The sequence below is a fragment of the Molossus molossus genome, unplaced genomic scaffold (genome assembly GCF_014108415.1).
Source record: "Molossus molossus isolate mMolMol1 unplaced genomic scaffold, mMolMol1.p scaffold_m16_p_9, whole genome shotgun sequence".
Lineage (NCBI taxonomy): Eukaryota > Metazoa > Chordata > Mammalia > Chiroptera > Molossidae > Molossus > Molossus molossus.
The window spans coordinates 22,955,901-22,982,692 of record NW_023425403.1 but is presented as its reverse complement, the minus strand read 5'-3'; the positions used below and the strand labels follow the sequence as shown (position 1 = coordinate 22,982,692).

General features: G+C 42.7%; 1 protein-coding gene across 1 annotated transcript in view; it reads left to right on the top strand.

Annotated features, from left to right (window-relative positions):
- Positions 1 to 279: 279 nt before the first annotated feature.
- Positions 280 to 26,792, top strand: part of FUT10 (fucosyltransferase 10) — a 68,653-nt gene continuing 42,140 nt past the window's right edge. The window contains exons 1-3 of the mRNA XM_036250078.1: positions 280 to 553; positions 9,486 to 9,834; positions 11,278 to 11,572. Of these exons, the coding sequence (XP_036105971.1) occupies positions 9,754 to 9,834; positions 11,278 to 11,572 (376 nt within the window). The 5' untranslated portion in view covers positions 280 to 553; positions 9,486 to 9,753. The remainder of the gene's footprint in view (positions 554 to 9,485; positions 9,835 to 11,277; positions 11,573 to 26,792) is intronic.

Genomic DNA, 26,792 nt, shown 5'->3' with positions numbered 1-26,792 from the left:
GTCTTGAATTACTTCCCTAGCTTTATCACCTCCTGTCTAGACTAGGGCGAAATAATCTTAACTGGGTTATCTGGATTTGGAACTCAGAAGCTTAAAGTCAGTTAGTTTCATTTCACCAGTAAAAGAAAATCTAAATATTATCCTGCTCAATCTATCAAACACTGGTACCTGACTGTGGGTACTCACTGTTTTGCTTAAGGTTCTCAATTTTCCTCAACAGGTTATTTTGAATGTGCTTCAGCCTTAGTCAAGTTTGAGAGGCAGAAAGTGCCCCGTGACTAGTTTTACAAGAGGGTCTCAAGAGCCTTCTAGGAACTTGCCAGAGGGTTGTGCTGAATGGCTGGCCTGTGATTCCCGGGAATCCAGGTCCCACTTGCTTTTAAAGAGGAGGCATCAGAGAAAACCTGGGTCCCGGATTGCTGGGCCTGGACGTGCTGCGAGTTATCCCTCCTTTCCCAGATCTCCTTCCGAGTCTTCGCCTGAGCTGCGGGCGCAAACTGAAAGTGAACAACCGGGGTGCTGTGGGCACGGCAGCCTCCTTCACTGTGAAGAGGTGAGTGTATGTGAATCTCTGGTCGTGCTCGGGTGAGGGCTTGGTGGGGGCAGCGCCTTGGTGCCGAGAAACATACACTTTCCTGGTGCCCCCCCCCAAAGCTGGGATGCTGCCCGCGGTACTCACCGCAGAAGGAAGCCTCTTTGTGCCCAGAGGGAGTGTGTGTAAGAGAAAGACGGAGTTGTGTGCTGTTTTTGGAAACCTTGGGCAGTGCTTTCCAGAGTCACTGCCTGAGATTTAAACCTATCTGGCTGCTAAAACAGCCCGGGTGGGAGACAGATGACGCGCAGGAGTGCCCGCTGGAGCCCTGGGAGGCGCGCGGTCCGACTCCTGGGCGTGAAGGTTTTCTCCTATCTGCTATCTGCCACGATCTTCCCAGCCCCACCAGTTCGAGAACCTAACTCTGCCATTGTGTATGTGAATTGCTTCCCCGCGTCTCACTGAGAATCACTTGTTGCTGGAGTTGTGTGCTGGAGTAGCGATTGTAACTGCCCAGCTGCACAGAGTATTGTGCGTTTATTTAATGGAGAAAGTGCCCGGGAGAGCCCCCAGAACAGCAGGCTTTGGATCTACACGCAAGCCATTTCCTGGGTATTTTTGTATGCAGTTAGTGCCCTCGGAATAGACCTCATTTTGTGTAAGAGAGAAATAACGCTGGTGCAATTTTAAGATATTTTCTGGAGATCTTTTAATGACTCTTTAATATATACAAAATAACTTTTTCTAAGCTCCAACAGGCTACTCCCCACTGCATCAGTTCCCTGAAATAGTTGGGTAGAATGGTATATACATTGTGACTTGGACTGTTAATTTCATTTGTGGAATGCATTAAAAACACTCGGGCTGGGCACAGTTTTGAATATTGCACATTAGTCTTTGGGACCTCATTCCCTTTATACATCCTTCCTTCTCTCTGGATGAGACACTCCGGAAGCTTATGACCAATCTTGGGCTTGCTAGTGACGTCACACTACAGCTAGGGCATTGTTTCTCCATAGTCCACCAGGGTCTCTCAGATGGAGGGTTTCCGTGGGGCCTGGCCACCTGCAGTGAATAGCAGCCCAGGCAGGTATTTGCACAAAGAGTGGCAGTCACCGATCTAGTCCGCACCCTAACCTCAGTTTTAGAACTTTTCCCTCTGCCTGCAAGCCAGAGGTCACGTTTTAGTATCAGAGGATCCTTCAGGTCTGGTCCATTTTTGAAATAGCTGTTGTAGTAACTCTTCAGTTGCTGGCTTCCTGCTAGATGGCAGTGTCTAACAGAGAATTAAATACAATGTCTCAACTGTTAGCATTTTTATGACTCATCTTTTATTCTTCAATTTAAAAAGATTTTAAGTTTTCAAGTTTTATCTTACAAACAGCACATTTTTGAGAAAAAAAATCAAACTATGGTTAAATCTAGAAAATAAACAATTTGGATAAAATATAATGTTATTGATACATGTGTACGTATTGTTCATTATGCAGATATTTTCAACACATTTAAATGCTTTGTAAATTAGAAATGTAAAGAGTTGATTTCAGTAAGAAATGCAATACCTAATTCAATTACCAGCATTCTACAATAAACATTTGTTATAGTTTCTGAACATGAATTTTTAAAAATTAAAAAGAAACTTTTCATTAACAATGTTTTTCAGATATTTATTTCTTTGAGAATAAAATTTGAGTTTTCAAAAGTTAATGTTGAATTACTAAAAAGGCGAATGAAGATCAAGTAATCCTAAATTTGTTATATAGAAATATTTCTTGTTTTATATTTCCAGAAATCTTAGTTTATGTTGACAAAAGTTATCTTGATTAGTGTCTCTTCACTTGATCAATCTTTCTTCTTTGGAGAATTTTGCTCCTGGACACCATTTATGGGATCAGAGAGCTTAACTTCGAATGAAACCTGAGAAGATTATCCAGTCCAGCCCTTTGTCTGTAGGCCTGTGAAGTATTATCTGTGTTTTGTCAGCGTTATTTAACCAGCTCCTCATTCATGGTTACTTAAATGCTCAAAGCAGATGAGAGATTTTAATTCAGATCTGCCAAGTAGGAAAATTGTTACAGGCTAACCATAAGCCCTTATCAGAGAAGGAACAGCAACTAAGAAGACCTTACAAGGAAAAAGATGAGAAAGACTCCTGTTCTTGAGGAGTTGGCTCAGTTCTTCCTGTGACACAGAATCTTCAGTCTGTGCCCCTACCTCATTTAAAAAACCTAATCCTTTTGAACACTTCCCTTTGGGGCTTTGTATCAGTCTCTTTTTTTGTATGGGTATAATATATTTTTATTCAGCTTCTATATTAAATAGATCCACTAAGTGAGATGGTATTAGTACTGCATAATTTGAGAGCTGCACTATGTGTCTAGAATTTAAGAAGGGCGTCACCTTCAGCTCCACAATAGAAATGTGAAGGTGTTTGGGCTACAACTTCTGTCCCCCCATTAATCACTTGTCTTGATTCACATGGCTGCCAGTATCCCCTTCTCTCTCATTATTCTCTGATTGTCTTGCCTGAAATGCATGCTTGGCTGAAGAGAATGACCTTCCCAGATGGAAATCAGCAACCCAGCACACTCTAAAAAAATGTTTTTTTCTTCATTAATTTGAGAGAGAGAGAGGAAGGGAGAGGGAGAGAGAGAGAGAAGCATCAATGAGAGAGAACATCGATTGGCCACATCCTGCATGCCCCCCACTGGGGATTTGGCCCACAACCTGGGCATATGCCCTGACCTGGAATTGAACTGGTGACCTCTTGGTGCATGGGTTGATGCCCAACCACTGAGCCTTGCCGGCCGGGCCCAATGCACTCTTTACATAAAAATAAATGCTCAAAAAAATATGAAGTCCGTTAAAAAAAGAGTGAGGAACATATGAACACAAATAATAAAGAAAATTGGGTAAAAATGGAAACTGTAGACCATCATCACACATTTGTCAGGTGTCCAAGGAACAGTTGCAACACCAAAGAAGTCTGCAAATTAACAAAATAGGTCAACTCTTTAATGTTTAAGAATTATTTTATAAGCGCCCAGTAAAGCAGCTTTAGAAAGTGTCCTAATACCCCCCCCCCCCCCCCCCCCGCCGGCTTCCTGCATCTGTCCACTGCTGTAATAGGAACATGCACACAATGATATGAATCCAGACCTCCGGACTTGGCACTGGGAGGAGTAGGGCTTCTCCAGATGGGCAGCCTTGAAAGTCTTGGAGAATGACTAGGACAGTGAAAGGTATGGGTGTTGTAGGTAGGCACTAGAGCACAGAACAGGGAGCTACTTTCTGAGAATAGCAGGAACAAAGGGCATGTGTGGTGGAGAAAGAGGGAAGGAAGCTAGAGAAGGGGGGTGGAATCCAGGTAGCATTGTTTTCTTTTTCTTGTTTTTCAAGCTATAAGAGAAAGTTTTTTTTAGAAAATGACAGAGGCAAAAGAAGGGGCCCTTGGAGCTTAGGAGAGAGAAAGGTAAAGGTTATGTGCCTGGGGAAGAAGAGGGGGAGGGGAAGGCCCGGGCCTGCTGGTGCTGGCAGGTGGGAGGCTTGCCAGTGTTCGTTTCTGAGCTAATGAGATTTATCTGGATCTTGAAACCTTTGGGAAGCTATGGGAGGATATTAATCAGAGGAGAGAGAGCCAATCTACATTCCAGAAGCAACTCTACAGCTCTGGAGAGTGCAAGGTCAGATGGTGAGAACATAGTTATCAGGCTTTTGGAGTAACCAAGTAGGAACAGATGAGGGGTGTTGATGAGGACACACAGAGTTGAAGGGCAGTAGTTAAAAAGTGCCTGGAGAGATGTCCAAAGACCCTTAGACCCCTCCGTCAAGCCTAGCACATCATTTGTGTTTCCCAGACAGCCACCATTTGAGGGGTGTTCGAGGATATATACATTATAAAATGGAAACATATTTTGGGAGAGTCAAACCTACTTAAGAAATTATACTTCAGCCCTGGCCGGTTTGGTTCAGCGGTTAGAGCGACAGCCTGCGGTCCAGAGAGACTGGGGTTCGATTCCCGCAGAGGTTGCAGTTTGTCCCCGGCCCTGGTTGGGTCGTGTGGGTGGCAGCCGCTAGATGTGTACCTTTCACGTCGATGTTTCTCTCCCTCTCTCTCTTCCTCTCTCCCTCCCACTCTAGCTGAACAGAAAATGGGAAAATGTCCTCAGGTGAGGATAAAAAAAAAAAAAAAAAAAAGAAGAAAACAAATAATAATAAATTACACTTCAGTGTGAATGATTTAAGTTTAGTAGTTAGATACATTTCTTCTAAAGACTCCCTGGTAAGCCTTATGCTGAGTTAAGATAGTTGTTTATTTTCCCAACTGAGTCAGCAGTTACTAGAGGAGAGAGGTCACAGGAGTCTTCTCAGAGCTCTGTGCCTCCTGCCCCACCTTTTCCCCTGCCAGACACACAAACTGTTGGGCTGGGAAAACCCTTTGCGTCACCGAGGGTTGGTTTCTCATTTTACACCCAGAGGTACAGGACAGACAACATCTCTTGGTCCCATTCTGAGACCCTTGAAAGAACGACACCCCGGACGGGCCCTGCATGGCTGAAATTTGAAGCTGGCATCCTCAGGCTGCTTATTTGCTTTAAGGTATTCTGGTCTCTCTTCTGTGCATTTAATTCAAAATAAAGTGGAGAAATGTGAAATTACTTTAGGGTGAAAGTGTTGCTGGTTTGGACGGAATAGCATTTGGAGGCTATGAGGTAGTCACGCTCAGCTCCAGATCCCTCTCTGGGCAGCAGATGGCCAGCCCCACGCAGTGCTCACCAGCTGCACAGTGCTTGCTCGGAGCTCGGCCCCAGGGTCAAGAGGGCTTGTTAGTGAGAATCCATTTCCCATGTTGTCTACCATGGTTATCCGAACAAATGCACATTGCTCCATCCCGGAAAGGATTTTCTGGGGCGCCCTCGTGGAGGACTCTGAGATTCACCTTGCGTGCGGTGATGACACAAGGGAGCTCTCCTCATGGAGTCCTGTTGCATCGGACTTGCTGGCCATCACAGTGCCTCTGCAGGTCCATCTGTCCCACCAACTTGCGGACTGCTGACTTGATGACAAGCTCCTGAGTAATTAATACCATATATTAGATTGATATGCCCCAAGGCCTGGTTCATGGATGCATGCTGTCAATTGTAACACTGTCTACACTAGCTGGCTCTATTCCTTAGAAGTGGGCATTTGGCCACAGTTTGGTCCCTGAGACCCCACTGTACCTGTGGCTTTGGGTATAAAAGCTCAATTGAGATTCTTTGGATGGAAGGAGATTTGTAACCCTAAATTCTTCTGTCGTAGTTCTTATAGATGTGTAAAGACTTTATTTATTTATTTTATTTTATTTTTTTATCCTCACCCAAGGACACCTTTCCATTTTTTGTTCAGGTAGAGTGGGAGGGAGAGAGAAAGGGAGAGAGAGAGAGAAACATCGACGAGTGGCTGCCACCCACACGACCAACCAGGACCAGGGACAAACTGCAACGGAGGTACGTGCCCTTAGCAGGAACTGAACCTGGATCTCTCTGGACCGCAGGCCGACGCTCTAACCGCTGAACCAAACTGGCCAGGGCGACGTGTAAAGACTTTAAAAGCCCCAAGGATAGGCCTGAGCTATACAGTAGCTGTAAAAATAACCCCAGCTATGTCCTCTCATTTTCTTTCCATCTTTGGTTTTTTCCTATTCCTGACTCCTTTGTACTCTTAACAAGCTGCCACTGTTTTTCCTGTCTCTTTCTTCCACTGATCTCGCAGTCAGGTGACCTGATTTTAGACCCACTCCAGCCTTTAAAAACTGTGATCTGGGACAAATCACTTAAACTCACCCAGGTTTGGTGTCCTTATTTGTGGGAACTGAGCATAATACCTACCTTGCCTACTTTACAAATGGCTATCAGTAAGGTTGAGGGGAGTGATATATCTAAAAATCTTTTTACAATAGCTAAGATCTGAAAACAACCCAAGTGTCTATCAGTAGAAGAGCGGATAAAAAAGCTGTGGTAGTCCTGGCCAGTTTGGCTCAGCGGTTAGAGCGTCGGTCTGTGGACCAGAGAGTCCCGGGTTCCGTTCCCGCTAAGGTCATGTATCTCGGTTGCAGTTTGTCCCTGGCCCTGGTTGGGGTCGTGTGGGTGGCAACCACTCGGTGTGTCTCTCTCACATTGATGTTTCTCCCCCACCCTCACTCTGTCTGAAGATACTGAAGATAAATGCAAAAATGTCCTTGGGTGAGGATAAAAAAAAAAAAAGCTGTGGTACATGTACACAATGAAATACTAATGCAGCTGTAAGAAAGAGAGATCTCTTATCCTTTGAGACGACATGGAGGGACCTGGACAGTATTATGTTAAGCGAAATAAGCCAGTCAGAGAAAGATAAATATCACATGATCTCGCTTATTTGTGGAATATAATGAACTAAACAAACTGATGAACAAAATTGACCCAGAGACATAGAGGTAGGGTACAGCCTGACAAACCTCAGAAGAGGGGATGTTGAGGGCCAGGGAGAGATAAACCACAGAACTTATATGCATGTACGTATAACCATGGACATAGACAACAATGCTGGGGATGGGGAGGAGGATGTCAATGGGGGAAAAAGGAGAAACATCTGTAACAAAACAAATTAATAAAAATAATTTTAAAAATTAAAATCTTTTAAAATGATATAGTTTTGTACCCATTTCAGTTGGTAATATTTCATCAGCTGATCTCAGTTACATTAATTGTATCTATAATAGATTGCCTTTGCATATAAAATGATAATTTGATCTTTCTGTTAGGTGAGGGAAATGATAGTTAATGTGTATTGTTTACTATGAAAAACGGAGGTTTAGAAAGATTTAGGAACTTGTCCAAATCTATGTTATGTAAAATGACAGAGCCAGGATTGAACCCAAAGTGCTAGCTCCACATTTTATATAGTTAATAGCTGCTAAGGCCCACTGCATAGCAGGAGCCGTGCTTTTCAGATCCTTACAGATTTTTATTACAATACCAGCTACAGAGCTTTTCTATGCAGGTTTGTCTGTTTTTATCCCTGTGATTCAGGTAGATAACCTGTGAGTGTTGCCATTGTTTGGTAGGAATTGGATAGTCTTAGTGTTGAAAACTATAACAGAATACATGAACTTCAGAGTTTGACTGGTTTCTGGTTGTAGTATTTATCAAAGTTAGAGTCTTGGGCAAGTTACTTGACTTCCTTTACATTCAGTTTTCTCGCCCTTAAAAGTGAGGATAGTCATTCCCTGTTTCGTGGAGTTGAGGGGACTGAGTACGTTCATGCACGCTGGGTGCTTAGAGAGGACCTTGCTCATGACAGGACACTCAACAGATACCCGTGATCTCTCTTTGTTGGCAAAGTGATTATTTCTCCTTTTGATGTTCTGATAGATCAGGCTGCAACATACTTTATATGCATTCAACTTCATTTTCCACTTAAAGATAGAATTAAAATGATAATATTTAAAAATACAAGATAGCAAAGAGTTACTGGACATTTATGTACCAGACTCTGAACAAGTTCTTTTTTTTATCAATCTTATTCAATTGTCACAATATCTCTAGTATTAGGTAGCACTATTATCTACGTTTTGGAAAATCGGTTATGGAGAGGCTAGGTTAAACCAGCTGGGGAGCTGGGATTTGAATCCCTGCAGACTGACCCTAGAGCTCACTGTGGGTTGCAGGAATTCTGTGGATGAAAGAAGAAAAATGTACTTTTTTGCGACTTCTGAGACAGAGTCATTTTATTGCTGAGAGAAAACAAATATCGTGGAATTCAAAATAAATCAAGGTAGATCCATGAGAAGAGAGCACATCTTTAAGACCAAGGTTTTTAAGCTGAATTCTACATCATTTTTAGGTTCCTAATTATATGTTTAATTCTGTAGCTGAGAGATTCACATCCGACCTTAGAACAGACTTCGGAGTGCTTGAAAGCAGCACTCTGCATTCTGGAGGAAGGGAGACCCCTGCTCTGTTCTGGGCTCCACGGTGTCCTTTCCCAAGACGTTTGAGTTCATAGACCCTGCGACTAAAAGGCATTATGTGGGACTTGGTTCATTTTTTTTTTTTTTTTTTTTTTATCCTCATCCAAGGACATTTTTCCATTTTTTGTACAGACAGAGAGGGAGGGAGAGAGAGGAAGAGAGAGAGAGGGAAACATCGATGTGAAAGGGACACATCGAGTGGCTGCCACCCGCACGACCAACCAGGGCCGGGGACAAACTGCAACCGAGGTACGCGCCCTTAGCGGGAACTGAACCCGGGTCTCTCCAGACCGCAGGCGGACGCTCTAACCGCTGAGCCAAACCGGCCAGGGCCATTTTTTTAAAGTTTTGAAAAGATTATCCATTTTAGATAGATGAACATCTTATTTCAGAACTTCCAGAGAATCACTCTGCCCACATTGCCCACTGCTTTGTTACACGTGCCATAGACGATGAAACAGTAAGTTGATAATCATAATTCTTTATGTTGTGGCTGAAGCTGTTTTTCTTGGGAGGAGTTGGGGCTAATGGATCATTATCTATTTTTAATCAAAGCCTCGATCTTTTATTTATTTATTTTCCTAATTTTCGCAGGAGTGGGTGGATAGTCCTTAGGCCTGGTAATTTCTACTCCACTTCTCTACTCCTTTGAAACTTAGACAGAAGGAAGGGACTCCATGTGAATGACTTCTGGAATTCAATCTTCTGGCGGCAGAGAAAATTATGTGGAAACAGAATTTTAGATTTGAGACCTGACTGGATCTGTCACTGTGCCCCAGTGAACTGTGTGAACTTGAGCATGTCACTTTGCTCTCTGGGTTTGGTCTCCTTGTCTATTAGTAAAGACTTCACGATCTTAAAGGTTCCTTTTAGTTCTAAAGCTTTGGGCTTTTACACGGTAACCCCGAAAGACTACATTTGTTAAGTCTGCACTATGGCTAAAAGATTATTCATTTATTACAGAGCATTTTGATGCCTTCTGGTCTGAAGAAGCTCCAGCTGCTCTGATGATAGCTTAAGAAGACTGCGTGCTGTTCCCTCTCAATGCCAAGCCAGGCCCCGCGGAACCTCGGATCTGTCTGTCATGGAGACCAGGGCCCAGCAGGAATGGCAGTGGAGGAAATTGGCTCCCAGATGGTTCCTCCACGTGAAATGGTCTTAGGCTATGGGCCGACTCAAGAACACCTGGTAACCAGGCTTGCCCTCTGTCAGTCACCCAGAGCAGGGCATCATGGCACGGATCCAGAGGAGGAAGCTCTTGGCATCTTGCCTGTGCATCACAGCTGCCATCTTTCTGCTTGTCACACTCCAGGTACCCAGAATTTGGGTTGTGCAGTGTTGGTTCCTGGGCCTTCACCACCATCCTGCCCTACTGTTCTGTCCAAGTACTTTACTTTTTGCTTTATCTCTCAGGATCAGGGTATCCTGTCTAAGGCACTGGAAATTCTTTTTTAAGAGATGAAAGTGAGGTTTTAGTGAGTGAGCGTGTCAGGTGGGAACAAAATCAGTGACCAGGGGATTGGTTTGTGACTCTTGTAGGGTCCTGGTTTCAGAGGAGGGTAGAACTCAGTTCGTCTTACTGGGTCTTTGGATGGCTTCCTCCAAGTCCCCTGCTGGGGTCACTTCTGAAAGATGGTGAAGGCCTAGCTGTCCAGAGATCCAGACGATCCTGAAACCAGTAAAAAGTTATTGTTACTTAGCAGGGAGCTCAGTACTCATGGTTTGCTTCACCATCTCCATGCCATGGTGGGTATCGTTAGACATATATGACCCATGTTATGAATCCTTTAATTACAATAATAAGAAACCATTTGGTAATTTAACTCATTTTCCCTGGGATGTAATCACCCTGACTCTCATAGATTTCGTTAGGAGACTATTAATTATATTTTTTCTTTATTGATATTAGAGAGAGAGGAAGGGAGAGGGAGACAGAGATAGAAACATCGATGAGAGAGAACATCAGTTGGTCACCTCCTGCATGCCTCCCTTCCCCCTCCCCACTGGGGATCAGGCCCACAACCTGGGCCTATGCCCTGACCGAGAATCAAACTGGTGACCTCTTGGTGCATGGGTTGATGCTCAACCACTGAGCCTCACCGGCTGGGCACTAGGAGACTATTATTTCTGAATACTGCATGTGCCTGTGAAGTGGAGGGGAAACATGTTCTTGTGTTCAGTAGAATTAAGCATCCTTGTTGGTAGATATTTTGGAGCCCAGGCCCATGCCTTGGTCCCTGGAACCTGTGAATATGTTACGTTTCAGGGCAAACAGACTTGTAGATGGGATGCAGGTGACATACCTCGAGATGAGGAGATTCTCCAAATGACCCACGTGGGCTCAGTGAGAACCTTGCCTGGCTGTGCTCCGAGGAGGATGCGACAAGAGAAGGGTCAGAGATGCAGCACTGCTGGCTTTGAAGATGGAGAAAGGGGACCGAGAGCCCAGAATTGTGAGTGGCTCTAAAAGATAGAAAAACAAGAAAATGGATTCCCCTCCTCTTGAGTTCCCGGAAAGGAACGTCCTAGCCTTGCCATCACACCTTGGTTAGCCCAGTGAGACCGATTTCGGACGTCTGACCTCTAGAACTATATGATACTTAGTGTGCATTGTTTTAAATTACTAAGTTTGTGGTAATTTGTTACAGCAGGAATAGAAACCTGGTAAGAGACTGAATCATCAAGATGAATGGGAGATATGATGCAAAAGGTAATTAAACAGTCTAACTCTGGTAATAATTGTCTTCTCTTTTAGGTGGTGGTTGAGCTGGGAAAATTTGAAAGGAAAAAGTTTAAAAATTCCAATTTGGGAGATGGGCATGCAAAAATGGAGGAAGAGCCTACACATCTCTACCCATTCCCTAAGAAAGACACTCTTACCCTGAATAGGAAAAAAAAGTTGGAAACTGATAGCTACCCCGTCATGCTCTGGTGGTCCCCACTGACGGGGGAGACTGGCAGGCTGGGCCAGTGTGGAGCAGACACTTGTTTCTTCACCATCAACCGAACCTACCTGCACCATCGCATGACCAAAGCATTCCTCTTCTATGGTAAGTGGGGCTTTGCCTTTTGCCCTTTGCTTGCTGACACCCTTCTCTAGAGCTTACTTCCCAAGGAAGAGGTGGTGGCTTCCCCAGGACAACAGGGCAGCATACCTGATTGCCCTGGCATTTGCTCTGTGGAAGGCCTGCACATTTAGCAACTGCAATAAATCAGTATGCTTGGCCAATGTGGAGGTGGTTGGCTGGGCCACTGGCATTTATGGAGGAGAAGAGATATTTCTTCCCACCTTCTCACAGTTGGATCCTCTGCCTACTGAATTTAGTTTTGAGGGAATTTGGTTGATGATATTGCTGATATCAATTCAGAATGTCACATGACAATTGCTAGGAGATTTTGATGACCATAACAGGTGTTTAATTGGGCATAAACTAAGCACAGTGTTTTTTATTTCATTAGACTAATCAGAAATAAAAACAAAAGATTGCACAGCATCAGCTTCCAAGAGCAAGTTGGTATTTATCCCTTCTTAGGCTGATTCTGTGTCATGCTGGGATTGAGGGGCAACAAACCCAGGAAGGTGGAGTTGGTACAATGCTAGCAGCCATTGGAAATACAGGCCTCCTCAGTATGAGTGGTAGGGATAAGGGGGAACACACCTTAACAAACTCAAACGAGTGTAGGCAATGCTAATCAGTTAAGTTAGGAAGTCAGTAAAAGGAAATCTGTTCTAGACTGGTATATATGTGTTTGTGTGAATGTGTGTTTGTGTGTGTGTGTGTGTGTGTGTGTGGTAAGTATACTGTTGGGCTTTGAAGAGGTAGGACTGACACTGGGATGTAGAGCTGAGTTATTCTTGGTGTTATGCAGACATAATAACTTAAAGCAGAAAATGGGTTCAGCAGGTACCAGGGAGAAGGTGGTATATATGCCCTGCAGTTGGTCACGGTTATAGAGCAGTGGGCACCAGGCTCTGGTATAGGTAAGGAACCAGGGATATTCCAGGTATACGTGAAAGTCCAGATGTCATGGAGTCCAGGTCCACCCTGAAGGTCTGCTAATGTCCCATCCACTTGCTTTCCACCTCCAATCTTAAAAGGGAATCAGCATAGCTCAGAGCAGTGAGGGCCATTTATATGGGACCTGGCTGATGGCTAATTTGCCCTGAGGGGAGAACTACTACTTGAGTAGTATCAAATACTTATTTTGAACATCATTTGATTACAGGTTCCATGGAAGGTGTAATGTAATATATGGAATTGTATCATGATACCTTTCTAAAGAATTGTGAGTTCTGAAACAAAGCTGAGAATTTGCATAAGGGATTATTATTCTCTAGTTGTATTTGTTTTGTGATGAAGCCAAATTAAACATATGAGTTTAGCTTTCCAAACTTTAACAGAAACCCCTAGAAGTATTTCAGTTATACAAAAACATATAGATAGTATAATGGCTACTTATGTACCCTTCAACATAGCTTAAGAAAAAAATAGTACAAGTAAAACCAAAACCCTCTATGAACACTTCCCTTACTCCATCCCATTTCCTTCCCTCCTATCCCAGAGGGAGTCATAATCCTGAAGTTGGTGTGCATATGTGTATAGAAACACACAATAACATAAATAATATATATATAATTTTTGTAAAAATTATATAAGTAGTATATATTAACTTTCTATCACTAGTTTTTTCTCTTACATGTTTTTTTTTTTTTTTTAATCCTCACCCGAGGACATTTTTCCATTTTTTTGTACAGATAGAGTGGGAGGGAGGGAGAGGAAGGGAGAGACAGACAGAAACATCGACGTGAAGGGACACATCGAGCGGCTGCCACCCGCACGACCAACCAGGGCCGGGGACAAACTGCAACCGAAGTACGTGCCCCTAGCGGGAACCGAACCCGGGTCTCTCCAGACTGCAGGCCGACGCTCTAACCGCTGAGCCAAACTGGCCAGGGCTTACATGTTTTTTTTTAAAGCATACTTTATTGATTTTTAGAGAGAGAGAGAGAGAAACATCAATCAACTGCCTCCTGCATACTCCCTACCAGGGATGAAGCCCACAACCTGGGTATGTGCCCTTAACCAGGAGTTGAACCGGCAACCTCCTGGTGCATGAGAGGACACCCAACCGAGTCATACTGACCAGGGCTGTTACATAGTTTTTGAAGTTTATCGATGTTGATTGCTTACAGCCCCATTCCATTCATTTTTCACTGTTGTATAGTATTCCATTGTATCTATATATCACACTTCATGAAATCACCTTCTTGTTGTTGGACACAGGTTATTTTTCCAAACCTTACTTATGATAATGCTACAACAAGCAATCCATGTACATGTGTGAAATTTTGTGAGTTTTATACCCAGTGGTGGAATTTATGTTTATCGGCTGTTGCCAAACCAGTACCCAAAGTGGTTACATCACTCACTGTCTGTGAAACATTTACAACTTGTTAACATGTTATAATGCATACATAGCTCCTGTATTTCCAAATAATGTACTTAGATGGTTACATTTTGATTTTTCACTTTTAGACATTATATATTGACTCTTACTATGGAAGATAAGTATTTAAGTTTCCTTCCTCACCCCTGCCCCCAACGCATGCTCAATTTCTCATCCCTAGATCTTTGCCAAAAAGTCATACCTTTTAGGTGGGTTAATATTCAGTGTTTGCATCATTATATAGTCACGGTGAACCAAGACTACTGTAGTATACTAGGATTCCTTTTCCTGCACAACTTTTTTGCCCTGGAGTAGCATCAGATATTCTTAAAGAAATGTCTCCAGAGATTCCTGACCTGCTCTAGTCTAGAGCATTTATCCTTTTTGTCTGGTGCACATTCTGGGGCTTCTCTGTGCCTCCCTCTTGTGTTGGATTTTCTGTTACTTTTATGCCTTGTCTTCCTCTTTCTTGGTTTATGTCTTTAGTTCTGTGTGTTGTGAGAAAGTTTTGGGGGATGGGAGGTAAGTTTTTAGAGACTTTGTATTTGTGAAAATGTGTTCATTTTACCATTACTTTCACTGATGGTTTGGCTCAGCATAGAATTCTAGGTTGGAAATTCTTTTCTTTCTAAAATTTAAAGCTATTTCCCCACTGTCTTCTAGTTTCCAGTGTTACTGCTGAGGAATCCAAAGCTCTTGATTCCCCATCCTTTGTGCTTTTTCACCAGTTTGGAAATTCGGTAATGATTGCTTTGGTGTGTGTCTGTTTCCTTTTATTAAGGTAGGCACTTAATCTGGTTACCAGGACGTCTGCAAAGCAGTATTTAGCTTAGTGACTTTTTCCAGGACTCACAGATCTACAGGTTCACACACTTAATTTTATTAGCACCATAAGATTAGAGTTTTCTCTCAGGGATGGACTTGCCTCCTACCAAATTCCCAGAAGACTAATGTGTTAGCCAGATTGCTTTTGGTTTGATTTTCATATCGCAGATTTTGTTACTCTCCAGTTCCTTACCTACCAATGACTCTCACAGGAAACTAAATATATGTCATTTTTATTGTGCTGGCTGTCAAGTCTGTGTGCATTCGGACTCAGCAGGCTCTTAAACTATCAACTAAACCCTATGTTCAAAAAAACAAAGTGGCATACTCACCAAATTAGGCATAAGCCACAAGTGTCCCTGACTTAGCACCATTGTTTACTCCATTTCTGTGTCCCAGGGAGTCTCTTTTATATTTGTCCTGTTCAGATAATCTACTGAATACCTACCATATGTTTGGCAATGTGGAGGAATGATACGGTGTCTGATGTCACAGATCCGTATCTTGAGACAAAGATATTACCCAATGGTAATGCAGGGCAAATGACATATATACCATAAGAGAAATGCTAGCAAATCCGTGGGATTTCAAAGGAAAGAAAAAACATATCGGATTGGAGGGATCAAGAAAAGCTTCCTAAGACCTCCTTCATAACAAAGGAAATTTGCAGTGCATTTTGAGGGGTAATGGAATTGGATTATGCTGGGATTGGAGAATATTTCAGTATGAAGAACAGCATGAATGGGGCATGGAGGTAGAAACTTATGGGTGATACCTGAGATACAGTAAGACTATAGCATAGTTTTGTGTAAGAGAGAGATAAAAATCGAAGGATATGTTGGGACCACAGCATGGAGAACGTCTAATGTTGGCTTAAAATTTTGCATCAAATTAGGGGATGGTATCAGGGAGTTGCTGAATATTGAATGGCTTTTTAAAAACAAACTCAATTATAACACCTGTGAACCATCCCTGATTCCCCTCCATTAGATACAGCCTCTCCTCTCGATGGCCATAGAGCATCTTACATCTCTTTTATGTCATCAAATCAAGTGTCTACTATATGCCAGGCACAGTGCCAATCACAAATAAGGTAACTATGGCAATTGGTTTTGCCCTGTATGATCTTCTTTTCCCCAGAAGTGTGTAAAGTTCTAAATGATAAGGCAACATCAATTCATCGTAGTACCTCCCCTGCTTCCTATGTCTAGCATAGTGCCTTGTACATGTAGGTACTCAGGAAGTGTTCACAGAGACTTAGAACCGTAAAGGACCTGAGAGACAGTCTGAACTCCTCTTTGTAAAGATGCGAAGTCCAAGGCTCAGGACGACCTAGGAGTTAGCATAGTGGGGCAGAGGTGACAGCTGACCCGGCTCTCTTACCTATCCCCTTTTTGAATGTACACTCACGAACCTGGATATTTCGGTTTTGAAATTGTTTAAGGTGTATGGATTTTTTTTTTTTAACAGACTGAATTAGAAATTTAGTTCGTTAATAAGGTCTGTTGAGCAAAATAGAATGAAGACAACACACGTTTCTTTCCGAGGGTTCCGAATTCTAATTAAGTAGGTCACTTGAAACTGCAGGTGGGACTATGGTGCAGTAGGATTGAAAAGGAAAAGGCAGGGGAAATGACTCAGGTGTCAAAAGCTGACCTAATTAAGGGGAATGGAAACCCAAAGGAGTATGTGATCTCAAAGCTTCTGGAAACCAGAATACTTTTTAGTTTGTTCGTTTTCTTTGCAGCCTACTTTCTTTTTTCTTCCTGGAGATAATTCATTTACTTAATACAGTATCCACACATCTGGAGGCAGTAGAGACTTTCACCAGTGAAATACAATGCATGCGGAGTCTGGTTTGAGCCATTTGTGAAATGCAAGGTTTTGGCCACATTAACAGTTCTCTCAAACAAAATCTAAGCAGTCGCAAGTGAATAAATTACATTTTAAAACCCAAAGTCTGTAGAATTACTGAAATTAGTGTTAAACACTGTCACTGTTGTGATTTCAAAACACAACTCTGTTTTTAAAACAGGTCTCTTGAAACGTGTGCATCATGGAGGAGGGGTTGGGGTACCTGAATGAGAATGAATGGTGGGGGCAGGGAGCTGCTTCTGTTTAGGCGAGCTTCTAAATAGAAATTTTAGTAAATACACGGCTCATGGAGAGAGAGAAAAAAAGTAGCTACTGAAATATTTTACTTCCTTGGGAATATGGATGCTAGCACAGCTTGATGAAGTTTGGAGGTCATGAGGAGGAAGAACATCAGCTGGTCTTTCTCAAGGGACAACCACACAACAGTTGTGTAGGGGCTGGATCCCACGTGATTGGTGGGAGTCCTAGTCGCCCCACCCCTAGGAGCAGCTTCCTTGTTCCCCCTACCCATGGTTTTCCAACACTTTCTTGAATGTGATCTCACTTGCTTTTCAAAACAGCTTTATAGTTAACACATTGTATCTATTTTGATGAAGAGAAAACGAAGGCACCGAGATTAAGGGCTTGTCCTGGGTCACTTATTTGGGTGTAGGAACCAGGACTTTCTCTTAATGGAAACGTGTCAGATAATACAGGCCAACTTCTATTTCCAACCTTGGAGAAGACAGAGTAAAGGAACAATAAGCAACGGGTAGTATCATTATGGAAGGTTGCTTGAAGGACATGAGTTATGAGGAAGGTTTTTAGAAAAGAGGTTGTGGTCACCAGAGGAGAGTGTGGGCACAAGCGTCGTGGGCACAAACGTCATGAGCAGAGCAACAGAAATCAGCGTTAGAGCCAACTCCTCAGCCTGACACATTAACGGACAAGGTTCTCTGGGTCTGAAAAGGTCTCCTGAGTAACAGAGATATACACCGTCTATGGATTACCAGTTCTCAGAGACAAGTGACAGCAAACACAGTGGACACTTCCTTTGTTTCAGAGGACGCTTTGGGGGTTTTCAGATTCTTAGGGTCATCACTTGATTAAAAAGGGAGGGAGGTGGGAGTGGGAGCACAGCTGTTCGGACAGGGCCTCCCAAGGGTCAGTCCTCTGGTGGAACCTTCAGCCCTCAATGTCCAGTCAGCTCTTTCAGCTCACCACGCATTAGTCAGACTAATGAACTGCATGGCATCGATCTAAATAAGAAATTCATGCTTATACCCAGAAGCTGATTTATTAGTGTAGCTTCACATAACAGGAGTCCTACTGTTCATTATTCAGGGCACCTCCTCCCAATCACCAAGTTGGCTAAAAGCAGAGTGAGTGAGAATTGTAAGGTTACTTAGTGAACTTGGAATTAATTATAGTAAACATTCTGGTGGTCTTGAGGGTTGGTGGAGATAACCTGATTAGCTTTCTCTGTCACTGACCGAGTGTAGTAATGATCACTGTCATTATCAGTACCTACTCTGCTAGGCACCAAAAGACACTATGTATTCTCTTATCTAAAATCATCATAATACTGTGTATTACCCTAGGTGTTTTGGAGATAAGAAAACAGGCCCCGAGAATGTTAGTGATTGTCCCAAGGTCACATAGACAGTAAGTGTCTAAGCATATACCCAAACCTGAACATTTGATTCTGCAACTCATGTTCTGTTTATTCATGTTTTACCCCACTGTCTACACCAGAGGATATACACATGCATGCTAGATTCAGCATCCTCCTCCCTTGGGGATGCTAGATTAAACAGGGAATCCTGTTATCATTCATCTCTCCCTCTCCTGGCTCATGCAGGCATTTCGTTTACTCATTCCACTTTAGACATTTCATTTGGTCATTCAGTCATCCATTCATTCATGGTCTGTATGATGAACAAACATGATGGATGGAATGAAATAAACATGCAGAGGTTTGACAACAAAACAAAATAAATTTTCAAGGAAGAAATTGAACTCTTATGCACTGGTTTGGTGTAGCAGTAAATAATTATCCTTGAAATAACGAAAGCCATTTTTTTAATAAAAAATAGATGAGGAGGGAAGGCAAGTATGTGTGGGGGAGGGTGATAGAGGAGAGTTCAATCTACGTCCTCCACGGCAGCAAGACAATAGCTAATACTTAAAACTGAAAAAGCAAGGAAGAGCACGTTAGACGTGTAGTTCAAATGCATTTGAAGTGTATGTACAGAAGGGACGCACGCAGGAACTGGCGACGTGACTTCCGGCATGTGGAAACGGTGGGGGGTGGGCAGGGCACTGCTAATTTGTGTTTTGGGTCGGATAAGACAGTTTCACTTTTCAGGCTCCATGCAGTATTAATATGATATAGATGAAAATTTAATTCACGAAGATATTTTGTCCGAGGAGATAGTTAAGTACAAAGATAGTAAGCACAATTACCAATAAATGATCCAATTTCCAGACTTTTTTGTTTTATCAAGATCCCTTTCGGGAAGAGTGTTAATTATACAAAGACATTAATATTTCTTTTAGCGAAGGTACTCATTTCCTTCCATGAAAAAGTTGCATATTAATATTACTTGACTTTAAATCTTTCCAGTTAAAAATAAATCAACTGAATTTTGCTAGATTTAATTTGGCACAAGGACAAAGACTTTAGTAAGCCTCAAAGTGTTTATTTTAAGGGTTGTACAGTCAGGGCTAGGAATTTTCTTAGTTTTGTTTCTTTTCTTTTCTTTTCCTTTCCAGCACCATCTATCCCCCGGTAAGCTTTGCTTCCGTCGGCCTCTCCCATCCTTTCTAACCCTCTCTGTTCTTCAGCAGCGTGTGACAACATACAGATGAAGGGAGGAGCAAAAGTGGCTGAAAATCGGAAAGCATTGCTCAGGTTATCCTTAAAAATCCCCAAGGAAGCACAGGAGTGACTGGTGTCAAAGGCAGGTGCTTCCCTTCCGGCTGGCACCGCGCAGGGACAGGTTTCATTACTGCAGTTTCCGCGGCACCAAGCCAGCCCCGGGCTCCCTGCCGCCAGGAGCTTCGACACAAGCGGGCAGCTCCGTTCCGTAGCCAACACAACCGCATCTCTCAGGCACAGAAGAAAACTGCAGCTTTCACTGACGTGCTTCTCTCTGCTCTTAAAAATGAAAAAAACAAAACATAACAAAAACAACGCAAAGTGAAGAATGGGTATAGTACACCCGTTTCCCCCCCAGATGTTGCGCTCTCACCTCATTTGGATAGTCTGGGGCGCAGCTTGGAGGCTCCTGGCCTCTGAGAGGTGGGGCTGCTCGGGAGGCCTGGACCTGCCCGGCAGGAGCAGCCGGCGTCTCCCTCAGCACTGGCTTGTGTTACAGATTTGCTGCATAGGCGGGAAATCTCTTGCAATATGAAAAATTTTGTTTATTGGTGAGGAAAACCTCTCCGAAGGAACTGAACTACTACTGATGGTAATGGAAATGAAGACAAAGCGAAGTGTTTTAGGAAAAAATGGTTAGTAGGCAGAAGATAGCTATTTAAATAAAGAGTAGAACATTGGACAGACTTAGGGGTTGGATCTGTGTATAGCCCACATAGCTTCATTTTTATTTTTTTCCATTGATTTTTCAGGTAGAGGGAAGGAGAGAGAGAGAAACATCTATGTGAGAGACACATCAATTGATTGCCTCCTGCATGACCCTAATCAGGGCTGGGGATTGGACCTGCAACCCAGGTACATGCCCTTGACTGGGAATCGAACCCAAGACCCTTCGGTCCACCAGCAGACACTCTAACCACTGAGCAAAACCAGCCAGGGCACACATAGCTTCATTTATAAAAGGAAATCATATGCTGCAATATTTGTGATTTGAGAGAATGTCTCAGGATATATCCCTTGTTTATGTCAGGGACTAGAGTGGTGAATACAACAGGCTCTTCCCTCCTGGAGCCTACGTAATATGTCAGTGGGATGCTACTAGATAGGGATAAGACAGAGTGACCAGGGAGGCCTCTCTTAGAATATAACATTTGGGGTCGAGACTTGAAAGGTGGGAGGAGAGTCCTGTGAAGATAGATGGATTAAATTTGGGTATAGGGAACATCTGATACAAGTAAGAGTTCGATGGAGTTGAGAGGGTCAGAAAAAAGGTCCCTGTGGCAGAACACCTTGGGTGCAAGGGAAAATAGTACGTGCTGAGATTTGAATGGGAGACAGGCCAACTGGTAAAGGCTCCAAGCGACAGAGTAATAGGTTTGGATATAGTCTAAGTGTAATGGGAAAATATCAGGTGGTTTTAAGCAGGGGTGCTATGATCTGATTTAGGTTTTGTTCTGTTACGGTTTATGTTTTAAAAAGATCCCTCTTGCGTCTCCATGGAGAATGGGTTGGAAAATGAAATTTAAAGCAAGACATAGTTTCTATTAAATAAGTGGAAATGATGTACCCTGGATGGGGGAGGGAGACGGTGGAGAAAGAAAGAAATGGGTAGATCTGAGATGTGATTTGAAGATAGAATTGATGTCTTTTTCATAGACACAGCTGTCCAAAGAGAAAAATTAACTGTGCATATTCATTTAACTCCTTGGCCTCTCAGACACTTTGTTCAACCTTATGTAATCAAACATACCACAACAGTGATGCATAAAAACATAAATGCAGCTATTCATTTGTTCCTGCTGGGTGAAGAAAAATGTCAGTAAATTATTGATCACTAAATATTTGCTTCCACAGGAATGTAAATATTTAATCCTTCAGGTAATTGACATGTGCATATTTTCCTTTCCTGAGTGCAGACATCTAAATTGGATATCCAAATCATTGGTAACTCTAAATTCAACTGCCCGTGAGGAGCAGTGATTAAAATCTTAGTGTGCAAATGGTAGTCATGTAATTCCCTGCCAAAGACGGTGATGGCTAAAAATGTAAGTATGGATTCCCCAAACTCACCATTTACTGATGAAGCCATTGGCATTTAATCAATGAATTCAGGAGAAAACTATCCAGTGTCATTTATATGGGTCACCCCCCCACCCCCAGCCCTGCCCCAAGAGTCTTGGGAAAGTGCACAGTCCTATTTTTTTTTTTTTTATCCTCACCCGAGGATATTTTTCCATTTTTTGTACAGATAGAGTGGGAGGGAGAGAGAGGAAGAGAAAGAGAGAGAAACATCGACGTGAAGGGACACATCAAGTGGCTGCCACCTGCACGACCAACCAGGGCCGGGGACAAACTGCAACTGAAGTACATGCTCTTAGCGGGAATCGAACCCGGGTCTCTCCGGACCGCAGGCCGACGCTCTAACCGCTGAGCCTAACCGGCCAGGGCCTATTTTTTGTTTTTTTAAATTGAATCTCCTTACTTTGTGGTGTAATAATAGTGACTGATAATTCAGTTCACCTTTCGTCTCAGCTAAGGTTCCTTAGACCTAGAGCTTTACTAGGGATACGGTCCCCAGGAAGCAAGACTGAGGGGTAAAAGGAAGTGATGCCAGGAAGGAAGCAAAATACAAACAAGATGGTACAATTTCGCCAGAAAACAGCTGTGAGAAGTCCCTGGAGGGGCCGCGTGCAAACATGTCTTGACACTGCTTTTCACTGGCAGCGCTACTGCAATCTAAACATTCATCTGAATCAGCTGGAAAAATTAAAAGAAAAATACAGCATTTTGTTTCCCACCCCACGACAAATGAGTATCTCTGAAATGAGGTTCGAGGCTCTGCTCTTTATCAATCTTCCCAGGAAGTGATGATGTGGCCAGTCTGTGTGTCTGTGTGTCTGTGTGTCTGTGTGTGTGTTTGGGGGTAGTGGGGACAGCTCCTAGATGATCTCTCAGGTGGCTTCCACCACTAATGCTTCATGATTTAATATATCACCTCTAAGCTCCGTCATGGGAGTCTGTGGATGGAGCTTCGGTTTTGAATCCTGTTGTTTCTCATGCATGCCTATGAGTTATGAGATGCCTAGTCTTTGATAACAGAATATGTAATTATAACATTATGCCTTTGCTAAAATAAAATCCTCTTTAAGACATCTGCCTTGTGACAGAGTTTCCAAGAATGTTTTATGTTAAAATTGGAAAACTGTTTGTAGCTGAAGATGTGAATTTTGATGATTCGTTCACAGGAATCATGCAATTAGAGTGTTCTTTTAGCCACATGGGCACAATTTAGTCTTTCAGGAGCACTTGGTTATTGGACTAACACAGCATCTGGTGATGTCCGAAAGTGTCAGAACCACGACCTCCGCTTAGAATACGATTCTTATTACTTGGCTGACACTGAGCTAAAGCCTGGATCTAGGAGGCTAGAGACGCTTCTCTGCTGTCTGCAGCCAGCAGTGCACGGAGCCGGAATGCACCTGTTCCGGGGTGAACTGCACATGTTCCCATAGAAGTGTAGACATACTGACGTTGAAGGGGGCGTCGGGGTCATTCGACTTAGCTGTCTCCCACAGTGCACATGTCCCTAGATCCCTTTCAATTGCCCTTTGATCAGTGACTGTAAAGCTCCTGGTTTCAGAGACTCATTGGCTTGAGTGGCCCATATTCTGTTTATTTGTAAAGCAATTACATTTTAGTTTTTATTTTCATACATGACATTAAACAGTTAGCAGACTTCCCAGTTAAGTTGTCCCATAGTTTTATGTGCAGGCAGACACACTCTGAGTACCCGTTTCCTGCTGTGGCTTCTCAATCCAGCTTTCTAGACACTCTCTGGTTGGGACACCAAAACATGGAGAGGAGGAGATGAAATGGGCATTTTTGTTTGTTATGGCAACCCGGTAACTTCTGCTGTTGCTCATCCTGTAGCTTTGATCTCCTTAATCAGTGCTCTCTCTTCAAGGGTAATATTGGTGTCTGGTGCCAGGTCACCATTGTGCTGACACAAGTAGTTGATTTTCTCAGTCACAGTCAGTATGTGAAATGCTGGTAATGACGGTGGTGGTGTAGAGTGGTGAGTTTTGGCACACGGGAAAAATTCACTAGGCTTAAGTATGAACTGGATGATTTCTTTTTAACTAAAATCAAGTGTGCTGATATTCATACGTCCTCTGACTTACTTACTGGTCATCATTTCTGTCACTGTCTCCTCCTCCTCAATGGCTTCATGAATTTCTGTCATCAGGAAAGAATATATGTTCTTTGTAACACCCCTCACCCCCTTGCTCTCTCTTATATGTATCACATCACTCGTCAGGAGAAAGAAGCAAAGTGGTTTTACATTAGCCAAACTATTATTAAATACTCAGATGGACAGAAAGAACTTCTCTTTTGAGGAACACAGGCAGGACTAATTGTATGCTATTCCATGTATACTTTGCAGAGATAATGTTGGCATTTTTTGGCAGGGAGACGGCGGGGTGGGCTATGTCACCACCAAACTATATACCTCAAATTACTGGAGAAACTCTGTGGTATAATGGAAAGACCTGGGGTCTAAGAGTCAGTAAGAGGAAGGCTGAGTCATCTCCACCACCCCTCCATCTGGGAAACCCATCCAGGAGCCCCTTGGAGCTTCTTATCTCATTTGCATTGTGAGGGTAATAATTCCATTTTATTTAAGGTTTTGTGGTGGTTAGAGAGAATTCATGTAAAATGTACAGCATATTTTCTGGAGCATGGGAGATGGTCAATAAATCATGACAGAGTTATCATAATGTTTTTATGTTGATAATATTTCTTCATTATCATTTTGATGCCTGTGAGATCTGTAGTGATATTCCCTCTTTCATTTCTGATATCAATAATTTGTGTCCTGTCTCTGTTTTTCTTAGCCTGGCTAGAGGATTAATTATTTTATTGATCTTTTTTAAGAACCAACTTTTGGTTTCATTGATTTTTCTCATTGATTTCCTATTTTCAATGCTATTGATTTCTGGACTAATTCTTACTGTTTTGTTTCTTCTGCTTTGGATTTAGTTTGTTCTTTTTCTAGTTTACTAGGGTGGAACCTTGGGTTGTTTTTAGACCTTTCTTCTTTTCAAATATATGCATTCAATGCTATAAATATACCTCTAAGAACAGCTTTCTATTTTACAAATTTTTATTAGTTGTGTTTTCATTTTTATTTAGTTCAAAATATTTTCTTGAGGTTCGTTTCCGACTTATGTTATTTAGAAATGTGATGTTTAATTTCCGCATATTTTTGGATTCTCCAGTTACTTTTCTGTTCTTGATTTCTAGTTTAATTCCACTGTGCTCTAAGAGCAAACATTGTATAATTCTATTCTTTAAAATTGGTTAAGGTGTGTTTTATGACCACAGTGTGGTCTATCTTGATGAATGCTTCATGTGAGCTTGAGAAGAATGTGTATTCTATTGTTGTTGGATGAAGTAATGTGTAGATGTCAATTATATTCCATTGATTGATGGTGTTGTTCAGTTCCAGTATGTCTTCACTTATTTTCTGCTTGATGAATCTGTCCATTCCCAGTAGAGGGAGGTTGAAGTCTCCAACTGTAATAGTGGACTCATCTCTTTCTCCTTGTGGTCTCTTGGTTTTGCCTCATGTACTTTGAAAGTCTTTTGATAGTTTATACATGTTAGGGTTGCTATCATGTTTATACTCACATGGGCTAATATAAAGTTAAAGCACAACAATAATAGGATTATAAATGATTTAAACACTAATAGAGGTGTTTTTTGGGTAAAAAAAGTTTCTTTCCTTTTGATTAGTTGCTATTTCCCTTGCTGGTCCAGGGCATCCAAGTGTTTTGAAAGACTGTTACAGAAGAAAAGTTTGACATTCATATTCAGCTTTGTCATTCATAATGGGATACTTCCTGTAAGATAATAATAGCCATCTAGAGTCAGACTGTTCTTTTGAGGGAATTGTCTAAATTTCTCGAGCTCCCGCTTTAACATAACAGGAACTAAGGTGCGTACTTAGCTCATGGATTTTTCCTGTTGCGAAGATGCCCCTTCCAGCTGTGACAGCTTGGTCACGCGTCTTGCTGCTCCGTGGTCGAAGGAAGGGGAGAAGGCCTCATGTTCTCTTGTCCTAGGTGTTGGTGGGAAAAGAATTAAGAGAGAGAAGAGGAAGTAGATAGAGACCAGTGTTTTATATTTTTCCTTATCAACCCCAAATTCTGCCTGGGGGTCAGATTCTGAAGAAGTGACGTTAGAAGTATCTTGATAAGCTGGGGAAACCACAAAGACTGGCAGGTCGGGAGCTAAAGTGTGGGGTCTGGCATAGTTACATTGGTCAGACTGGCACGGCCAGGCGGGGCTTCTGGTTTGCCCTCCATGCTTCTCTGTTCTCAGAGCTTGGATGTGTCCAGTTACGTGAAGGTGCAAAGTGTCTACCGGCGAAGGCTGGAGGGAAGGCCTGGCCAACGTCTGGCAGAGACTTAGCTGCAGGGTGACTGGACCCTCTAGTTTGTCCAGGACACAGCCTGTTTTCACCTGCGTCCGAGCATCCTCCCCAGTTAATGGCCTCTGCCACTCTTAAAGTGTCCCAGTGATACCACAGATGACGTGGTGTCTTTAAGACGTGTGCTCCCAGCGAGCAGTGAGAGGACCAAGTCATCAGTGGAGCACCCCCAGGCCCTTACAGGGCCCCTGGGACCAGATCACAAGTTACACCCGGTATCAACTTTAGCTGCCAAAGCAGCCGGATGTTCACTCTGAGGTCAGAGCAGTCAGAGGACGCCACACAGGTTCCAGGACATCTTCCCCCCTGGCAGACATGGTCATGGAGAAGAGGTAGAGAGGGAGGTAGAATCTGAGAAATCTAACAGACATTTTTAAAAAATGTATTTTTATTGTTGAAAGTATTACAGATGCCCTCTTTCTTCCCCCCCACTGACCTCCTCCTCCCCATTCCTGCCCCCGCCCTGCCTTCCTCACACTGTTATGTGTGTCCATTGGTTATGCATATGTGCATATAAGTTCTTTGGTTTATCTCTTCCTGTCCCCCTTCCCTCTGAGGTTCATCACTAACAGACATTTTTACCTAGAGAGAATGAATAAAGCCATAAGCATAAAATTATTGATTAGTTTTATGGATAAGTGAATTTCTATATAATTTTTTTAATAGCCTCCTTTCTGTGTGGGACAACAGGGTGAGTTAGGGCAGTCTCTGCTACTCCCTTCCCTGTTCACTTGCTTACAGGAAGCTAGAATATGAGGGATTGATTCAG